The sequence below is a fragment of the Solanum stenotomum genome, chromosome 7, assembly GCF_019186545.1.
Source record: "Solanum stenotomum isolate F172 chromosome 7, ASM1918654v1, whole genome shotgun sequence".
Taxonomy (NCBI): Eukaryota; Viridiplantae; Streptophyta; class Magnoliopsida; order Solanales; family Solanaceae; genus Solanum; species Solanum stenotomum.
This window is the reverse complement of record NC_064288.1, coordinates 9,390,980-9,401,528: the sequence shown is the minus strand read 5'-3', so window position 1 is coordinate 9,401,528 and position 10,549 is coordinate 9,390,980. Positions and strand designations below refer to the sequence as shown.

The window sequence follows — 10,549 nt, the reverse complement described above, 5'->3', positions numbered from 1 at the left end:
TAAATAAACATCTTAATGATACCAAAATTTTGTTAAAAATCTTAATGTCCTATTCTTCAGACTCATTAAGTGGTTTTAAAATAAGAAAAACAAATACACTTAATAATTAAGATTTGAAGGGTTAATAATATTCAAAATTTCAAAACAAATAGACTCAATGACTAAACCTTCGCATTGATTGTCTTCTCTTACACAAACAATACTTGCCTAAACTATATACAAACACTTTTTGAAATAATATTACCTTCTTAACTACTCCCTCCGTCTACAATTGTTTGGCTGGTATACTAAAAATAGATGTCCAAGATTAATTGTCAATTTAAACAATCAAGAAATAATTAGTCACTTTTTTCCAATTCTGCCCTTAATGATTGTGTAGTTCAATTGAAAAGTTATGTGGACATTTGGTATTCTTGATATAGTAGGGTTATATTAGTCAAATTACACCTTGTATTAAATTTTTCTTGAGGGATGTGCATGACCTTACCCTGACAAACAATTGTGGACGGAGGGAGTATCAAATGTCAAAAAGTTACTTATTTTACCAAAAATAAAATAAAATTGAGGAAAGAATTTTTTGTGGGAAAATATATTTTTCCTTTGCCAAACAAACGCAAGGGTTTCTCCAACTCCTTGAAGTGGTTACAAGATGTATACAGATAGAGGCATTGAATTCCATTAAATGTTTGTATTCATTCCTCCACCAACCCATTTTCTGCCTATAAAAGGATACTCAAGGAAACACCACTTCATCACTCATCACTCAACAAGTGTAAAGGCATAGGATAAAGAAAAGTAAAGTTATTTAGGCAAAAATAGGAAGTGATGGCAAACAAGTTGTCCATAGTTATCCTTTGCCTTGCTTTGGTAGTGGTACACACCACAGCATCAAGAGACATGCCAAGTGACAATGGTCTTTCTGACCAAAAGAATGTTTTTGTAGGCGCTGGAGGTATCGGTGGCATTGGAAGCAATGGACTGCCTTTTGGTGGAGTTGTTAGCGGAGTAGGTGGCGATGTTGGTGGATTTGGTGCTGGAATTGGTGGTGGAGCTGGATTTGGTGGAGGAATTGGGGGTGGTGGACTAGGTGGAATAGGTGGAGTAGGAGGACTAGGTGGTATTGGTGGCGGTGCTGGTGGTGGTGCAGGAAGTCTTCCACTTCCATGAAGATTATTCATCACTTTCATGTAACTAAGTTTTATTCTTATCTTTATAATTAGTTCAAAGTTTGTTTCATGCATGTCAAGTTTGCTAGCTACTAGTGTGAGAAAAGAGTGATTTTTTTTTCTTTTTTTGGTTGTTGATGTTTGGATTTATTCATATTGTAATGTTACGTGATTTTTCCCGTGTTCAATGAAATGTAAGTGTTATTGCACTTCTTTAATTTCTTTTAAAGTCTCACTTTTGTACGTTCTTATGTTTACTTTGATATGGTTGATGAAGTAGTACCTAGGTCCTAGAAAGTGTAAAAAAATCTTTTGGTTTGGTGAAGCTAACCACAAACACAACATAAATAACATGAAAATAATTATGTAGTCCAAAAATAGCTGGTGACCTGATGAGGTGTTCCTGTACATAACAGATTGGAATAGAGCTACAATCCATAAACAATTTAGAAATCTCTGCATGAAAAAAAGATGGACAATTATGATATGCATACTACATCAAGGGAGGGGGGGTTAACGTTTGGCACACAAATGCTCCCCATTGGCATTGGATAATAAAGAGGATATTTAAGGCAAAGGAGAGTACTCTCGAAGCTGTTGAATATGAGGAACATGAATTGACAATTATGGAAAAGTTTAGTACAAAGCTAATATACTCTAAATTGAGGGGTATTACACCAAAATTAATTGGAGAAGACAAGTGTGTGATAACCCTAGAGCCTCAAAATGGATTTTTGTACTATTTTTAGTTACTTGAAAGAGATTATGACTAGAGACCGACTAGCAAAATGAGATCAAAGTTGTCTACACTTAATTAATTATTACCCTTAGAAATTGATCTTACAATTTTATACATGATGTAATTTGTGAACCTTGACTGAGAAGTGTTGCGGCTGTCCAACATTACTCTTTTTGCCTTCAATTCTCACTTTGGAAATAAAATCAAGCTAGTTATTAAAAAAAATAAAAATAAAAATTGACATGATATATATACACCACTTGAACCAAATAGAAATATTAATAAGCACACTAAACAATTAATGAATAATAATATAACAAGATAAATAGAAATATTAACTTGTACTAATATTTATATACGATGGTTTAAGTAGATTTTAGCTTTATATTCCTCTTATTATTTACTTTTTTTAGTATTCCAACTTTATTTATATTTTTAAATTACTTTTTTATTTGATCTACGGGTCGGTCCAACCCAAATTACTTACACCTACGATCTAGCAGACTTACTCAAGTCGAGCTAAAAAGTCACATTCTTAAATGAATACCAAAAACTAAATCCAATATTATCAAATCATGAATTGGGCTTGACCGGCCCAATAAACCTGGCCCATATTAATGGTTCTATGCATTATTTTGTGCGACGACCAAACTTACCCTAATAATATCAATGAGGTGGTTGGTGTCTTATATATATCCATCGATTGAAACATGTTTTTAAGACCTCATTTGTTGGCACTTACTAGATGTCTGAATCTGAATCATTTAAATATTAGATCATTAAGTGCATTTGTTTTTATTAAGATTTTAAGCACTTAGTGGGGTTTTTTTTTATAAAAACAATTGCCTTGTCATTGCCATTAATGTGGATTACAAAAGAGGATGGAGGACTTTACCTTGCCTTCCTAATGAGATTTGCATAATATACGAGCACAAAAGGAGGCACAAACAATGTCAAACTCATAGAAGCACCTCAAGGAGGTTAAAAAAAATCATACTTGGTTTTCTTTTTTTACTCTGAAGGAGAGAAACTGCCATTTTTCAATGTTTAGTAGGCCTCTAATCTACCTAGGAATAGTGCTAGGTTGGGTAAATACTTTAAATTCCTCAACAACTTGTCTCATTGAGGCCAATTTATCGGCCACATGATTTGCTTCCCTAGAACAATGGTTAATAATTACATCATGTCTCTGAATAAATCTTCTAATCTCCTCCACTGATTCCTTAATCCTCTATTGAGCGGATCAACTATTATTAATACAATTTCGAAAGAGTAGAGAATCAGTCTCAGTAATTAATTATGAGGTTATGACCATTGTTAATACACCATCTAAGTCCAAAGAGGAACACATTTATTTCTGCAGTGTTGTTAGTGCCACTTCCAAGTGGGAGGATGAAACCATCAAACATGTACCCACGGAATCTCTCACTGTTCCACCACCTCTGGTAGAATTTCCAACATATGAACCATCAGAGTTCATTTTCCCAAATAAGAGATGGGGTTTCAACAACCTCACAAGTACAGAGCTAGTATCAACTATGTTAAGTTTCATGAGCTTCAATAAATTAATTCTCTCATTTTTCAAGTATATTAAGATTTGTAAAAAAAAATTTCGACAATTGACACATGTTGAAAGATATGCGGGACGTAGATCTAATGATGGAGGGCTTTTCTTCCTCATATCTAGAGCTACACCTTGATCTTCATAGTTCCCATATTAAAACATGAGGGAGAATTTTACAACATAGTACTAATTTTTGGTGGTACAATTTCAACAACTTTGAATTGAATCCCGGAGTTTGATATTCCTGGTACTACTGATACCCATTCTTCCTAAAAAAAAAACTCCATAATAACGGTGCAAAATGGCCAAAGCAGAAGAGATGTTCAGCGAACTCCCTCCCCAATTTCATACCAATTATGGTCCACTTGCAAGTTTGGGATAGCAATTCATTTTCTTCATTAGAAAATGAAACTACCGGTTTATTGTTTAGAAAGTTGTGAATTCTTGGTGATAGCCGAACTTAGGGTCTTTGAGCATTTCGATTCCTTGCAAGATTGGCATAGGACATTTTAGTGTTTTCGGCCCCTTTTATTTGCTAATGAATGAGAAGATTTTGCTTTGCTTGAACTAGGGGTTGATTATAAATGGTTGAAGGGTTTTAGGTAACTGGGTAGCCTGATTTAGGAGCTGGCAGGGGTGGGAAGTGAACAAAGAGAGTGGAAAACTTTGGATTTAGGGATAAAAAAGGATGCAAAGCCTCGAAAGGGGGACATCAAGGACCGGGAGCTCCACGGTGAGGAACATGAGCTCGCCGAAATCTACCAAAAGGCTAAGCAACGGTCAATTTTTTTAGAGAGAGAAAAGAAGAGATAAGTATTTCTGTTGGTGACGATTCTAACTGAATAGGTCTTAATCATTAAGATCTAGAAAAAAGTCTTAATATCATTAATAGGTATTCTTGTGTGGATAATATTCACCATTATTCTATCCACAATCACCAACCATCACCACTAATCACCTCTGTCATCACAATTACCACCAGTGTCAACCACTAGCTATTATACTACTATCAGTTGCTACCACACTTACTGTTGACACCAAATTTTGGTCTGATATTTCTAAAGTTAATACTTTTTAAGTATTTTATTTTTTAAATAGTTCAAAATACATGTTTTTGCCATTTTAATGCAATTTGTTGATAATTATCTTTATTCTCAAAGTATTGGGATTTTTATCGGTTAATTCTGTTTATATTATTTTGTCACAACCGGTTGAATACGTTCAAATATTTGTTCATTTTTTATAAAATCAATATTTTCGTTAAATTACATTTTTTTTACATGTCATTGGTTACGTTCATTACATTTTTCATATTCATTTTCTCTGTTACATTTGTTAATATTTATTTTGATATTTTGTACAGTCCAGAAATTCATAGATAATATTTCATACATAGATATTTTATTAACCGGTATTTTGACCCACGGTTTTAAAATAGTGATATTGTACTATTGGAAGTTTTCAATTCCCTATTTAAAGAAAAGTTTGTTCATTAGGTTAAAGGGTGGTGGATAAGATTTTTAGGGGGTAATACAGATTTTTTATTCTTTAGTTGTTCAGTATTTTTCGACAAGTCATCGGAGTTCCGCCGAAATCTAGCGAGTCCACCACCAAAACCCCTTTGTTTTTTTCTTGTTCTTTCGATGAAATAGTCGCTGGAAACAACTCCAAATAACAACCAGACATCTCCAGTCACCACCCTCCCTCCCTATTTCTTCTCTAGTAGCTACAGACCATGTCCAACGGGATGACGACTCTGCTGGAGATGTAGAGGTTCTAACCATTATGAGTTTATTTTTTCAAATTAAGGAGACTATTATTTTATTGTGTTATTCATTATATCTTGTATATTTTGTTGATTATTTGCATACTGTACTCATTATTTGTTCATTATTTGTTGTACATTGTTGTTGCATTCATAGCATTTTCTCATATATGTATATTATATTAAAGAACGGTTTTTGCATAATCGTAGCCGGGCTTTTTATACTCAACCCATTTTTGAAATGATCGATAATTTATTGGTTCGTCATGTCCAATGGTTGTCGTGAGTTTCAGTTTAAGTTGTCCGCTTGGGTTCCTGGTCTTTCATAAGCCAGTTTTGCTAACCTAGTTTTAGAATATTCATAATCCAAGTCCAATCTTTATTCAAGTCAGAATCTGTTGGAACTACGCTTGACCTGATTCCTGCTTCAACGGGATACGTAGGCGCCACAATGGCTGGGTCATATTTTTCGTAAAATTTCCATTATTTCAAAATGAAAATCGGGACAAATTTTTTGAGGAGGTCTCCAAAAATTTCACAAAGGAGATAATTGTTACAAGATTGAATATCGAAGGTTGTTAAAGTTGAAACAGGGGTAAAATTTTTAAGGAATGCCCTCAAAAATTTCACCAAGGTTGTACTCAGACTTCAAATTTATAAGGCATCACTCCGAGTTGATTTGTACATGTTGCATTAATTTTTTGTACATGAGGTTATATTCATTGTATATATTTGATTTTATTTATCTTACGTTACATTAAAAATATTGTTTTATTTGACATTTTTAAAGCTTGGGTGGTCCGCCCTTTAACGTGACTCATTAATTTTTCATTTCAGTTACTTCCTTGCAAAAAAATGAAATAAAATTGTTTGACAGTTTTTTAAGTTGGGTTGTCCGCCCTTTAATGTGACTCACTAATTTTTTATTTTTGTTACTTTTACTTTAATTAATAAAAAAGATTGTTAAATTTGGGTGGTCCGCCCTTCAATGTAACTCACTGATTTCTTCATTCTTGTTAACTTTTCTTTAAATAATAATAATAAAAATGTATTTTTTGTAAATTTGGGTTGTCAGCCTTTCAATGTGGCTCATTGGTTTTTCATTCCCATTATTTTTTCCTTTCAAAAATTCATTTGTTGTTCAAAATATATATTTTGTGTCATATCTAAACGAACTACGCAAACTTGATTCTCATCAATGAGATACGTAGGCAACCCTATTGGGTTTGGTATTCTTTATTTTTTTTTATTCTTTTTAAAATGTTATGTTATTTTTGACTTGGCTGGTGCCAACATAGTTCGAGTGTGCATATGAAAAATAAGTGTTGAAATGGAGAAGATTGACATTTTGTTAAGCCATGGATTCTTTTGGTACCTCTCATTCATATTTTTGTTACATGAGAAAATATTCTCTTGCTTACATTCAAGATTAGAACAAAACCAAATTCATTGTTTCAGGTGCATTGTGTGGTGAGTTTTGAATTAAATTCAATTGTGTCGCTTTGTTGATCCAAAACTTGGCCTGAATGTTGTTAAGGCGAAATTTTGAGTAACTTTTGATTCAAGAAATGATTGTAGGCCTTCTTTGACCCGTTTGAGCCTTTTAAAGCCTACCAAATGACATTAATCCTTAGTATATCCCACTTTAAGCCTTAAGCTTTTTATTTGGATAACCACATTTTAGCCCATACCCTTTCTAAGTGCTTATACGCACTATCCCCTTTGGCTTGAATTTCTTGAGCGCACTGAAGACGTGCAAATTACAAAAGAAGATTCAAAGTTCAAATTTGTCAAAGACAAAGGTAACAAAGTCCCTAAAAGTAAAAAAAAAAAATACAAAAATGACTTCAAAGAAAGAAGAAAAAGTTCAAAATTCCCCACAAGTTCAAGCAAGCAAAATTTCAACAAAACAAGAAGAACACTCCAAACAAACATGGAGAAACTTCAAAAGATGATGAGAAGGGAAAAAGCTCAGACAAGCAAATTTTCAAAATAAGTCAAAAAGTACAAAGGGAAGGGACAACAAAGAGGATCAAACGTTAAAAGCGTAACAAATGTTGAAAGCATCAATTTAGTGCAGTGCTCAAGAAGGGAATAAGTCACTTTTATCCCAAATTACTAGTCTACCCGTCCCTAAGTCCACATTACAAGCCATTAACAAGTCCTACATGATTTTATTTCAAAAGATTCTCACATTAGTGGAGGTTTACATGAAGGACAAGCCTATGATATCACAATTGCATGAGTTGAACATTTTTTTTGAGTGTGAGTACTTTTCCAAATGTTTCCAAATCAAAATACTTTAAATGTGTGCAAATTGAGACTTTCTTTGTAGTGAGGGCACTTGAAACATGATTTTAGGTCTAGTTCAAAGTCTTTGTTTGTAGCAAGATGGACAAATCTTGTCGTTACTCGAGCACATTTGAGGTACCACTTGAATCCATAGGAATTACCTCAAAGTCAATTTCAGCTGAAAGAGAAAGAATTGTGGGAAATTTTTGTACAATACTATTGTTGTCTCTAACCAAGGTAAAATATGTTTCATTGTTCATAAAAAAAAATGGGTTGAAACCCATTTTTCAATATTTGTCCATACCAACTTTCTGGACCGTTTCATAGTTGATGTTTGTCCATACCAACTTTGTGGACTGTTTCATTGTTGATATTTGTCCATATCAACTTTGTGGACCGTTTCATTGTGATATTTGTCCATACCAACTTTGTAGACCGTTTCATTGTTGATATTTCAAAGTAACTTTGTGGACCGTTTCATAGTTAAAATTGTATTTTTGGAACGTCATATCCTTCAAAATGACATTTTTTTATTTTTTGGGTCGTCATATCCTTTAAAATGACATCTTTTTATTTTTGGGTCATCATATCCTTCAAAATGACATCTTTTTATTTTTGGGTCGTCATATCAAAATGGCATCTTTTCATTTTTGGGTCGTCATATCCTTCAAAATGACATCTTTTTATTTTTGTGTCGTCATATCCTTCAAAATGACATCTTTTTAAAATTTGAATAGTCATACCCTTCAAAATGACATCTTTTTAAATTTAGGTCGTCATACATTTCAAAATGACATTTAAAAAATGAAATAATAATTTGTTATCTCAAATAAAATGATGCTTTTTAAAATTGATTTGTCATGTCGTTCAATATGACACTTTTTATTTTGTTATTCCATTTTTAAATGACATCTTTTTTATTATTCATGATGTTATGAAGTTTGAATTGTTGCATTGGTTAATACCTTGTTCATATGAGGTCATGTTTGCATAATTTATATTGCATTTATGTTATATTTGTTACTAACATTGTTATTGCAGATTTTGTGATACACCATTCATATTAAGTTCAAGATTGGATTGTCATCTCCCTTCAAATGACACGTTAAGTTCAAGTTGGGTTGTCCCCCTTTCAAAGAGACACGTTGGGTTGTCGCCTCATTCAAAGTGACATGTTAAGTTTGAATTGGGTCATTTGCCTTTCAAAGAGACACATTGAGTTGTCACCTCGTTTAAAGTGACATGTTACATTCAAGTTAGGCCGTCCGCCTTTCAAAGAGACACGTTGGGTTGTCACCTCGTTCAAAATGACATGTTAGATTCAAATTGAGTCATCCGCCTTTCAAAGAGACACATTGGGTTGTCACCTCGTTCAATGTGACAAGTTAAATTCAAATTGGGTTGTCCGCCTTTCAAAGAGACATGTTGGGTTGTCACCTCATTCAAAGTGACATGTTATATTCAAATTGGGTCGTTCGCCTTCCAAAGAGACACATTGGGTTGTCACCTCGTTCAAAGTGACATGTTATATTCAAGTTGGATCGTCCGTCTTTCAAAGAGACACGTTGGGTTGTCACCTCGTTCAAAGTGACATGTTATATTCAAGTTCGGTCGTCCGCCTTTCAAAGAGACACATTGGATTGTCACCTCGTTCAAATTGACATGTTATGTTCAAGTTCGGTCATCCGCCTTTCAAAGAGGCACTTTGGGTTGTCACCTCATTCAAAGTGTCATGTTATATTCAAGTTGGGTCGTCCGCCTTTCAAAGAGACACGTTGGGTTGTCACCTCATTCAAAGTGACTTGTTATATTCAAATTGGGGCGTCCGTCTTTCAAAGAGACACGTTGGATTGTCACCTTGTTCAAAGTGACATGTTATATTCAAGTTGGGTCATTCGTCATTCAAAGAGACATGTTGGGTTGTCGCCTCGTTCAAAGTGACATATTATGTTCAAATTGGGTCGTCCGCCTTTCAAAGAGACGCGTTGGGTTGTCATCTCGTTCAAAGTGACATGTTATTCACATTATCCTCCTTTCAAAGAGGTACACTACCTTCATTGTGCAATTTCGCAAGTAACATTGAAGGTAAGCGAATGTTTTCAATTTACAATCAATCTTTGCCTTTTGTTTATTATTTTCAGCGAATGTTTTCAATTTACAATCAATCTTTGCCTTTTGTTTATTATTTTCAGCCCCGTTGACGGACGTAGAGTGTTGTTCAAAACCTTTACTAACGTCTCATATTGTTTTGTTCAAAATTTATCAAACCAAATTTGGGTTCGTCAACTTTGTTTGACCATGATCTCTTTCATCGATCCTAATCAAACAAAGGGGGAAGTTGTTGACACCAAATTTTGGTATGATATTTCTAAAGTTAGTACTTTTTAAGTATTTTATTTTTGAATAGTTCAAAATACATGTTTTGCCATTTTAATGTAATTTGTTGATAATTATCCTTATTCTCAAAGTATTAGGATTTTTATCGGTTAATTCTGTTCAATTATTTTGTCACAACCGGTTGAATACGTTCAAATATTTGTTCATTTTTTATAAAATCATTATTTCTCTTAAATTGCATTTTTTACATGTCATTGGTTACGTTCATTACATTTTTCATATTCATTTTCTCTATTACGTTTGTTAATATTTATTTTCATATTTTGCACAGTCCAGGAATTCATAGATAATATTTCATACACAGATATTTTATTAATCGATATTTTGACCCACGTTTTTAAAATAGTGGTATTGTACTATTGAAAGTTTTCAATTCCCTATTTAAAGAAAAGTTTGTTCATTAGGTTAAAGGGTGGTGGATAAGATTTTTAGGGGGTAATTTACAGATTTTTTATTCTTTAGTTGTTCATTATTTTCTAGCAAGTCGCCGGAGTTCCACCGCAATTCGGCGAGTCCACCACCAAAACCCCTTTATTTTTTTTCTTGTTCTTCCGGTGAAATAGTCGCTAAAAACAGCTCCAAATAACAACCAGGCATCTCCAGTCACCACCCTCATTCCCTATTTC

General features: G+C 33.5%; 1 protein-coding gene across 1 annotated transcript; it reads left to right on the top strand.

Moving 5' to 3' along the window:
- The first annotated feature begins 756 nt into the window (after positions 1-756).
- On the top strand, positions 757-1,395 carry LOC125870935 (glycine-rich protein 5-like). Its single transcript, XM_049551484.1, has one exon. It carries the CDS (start codon positions 826-828, stop codon positions 1,165-1,167), a length of 342 nt encoding a protein of 113 aa, XP_049407441.1. The 5' UTR covers positions 757-825; the 3' UTR covers positions 1,168-1,395.
- The last annotated feature ends 9,154 nt before the right edge of the window (positions 1,396-10,549 follow it).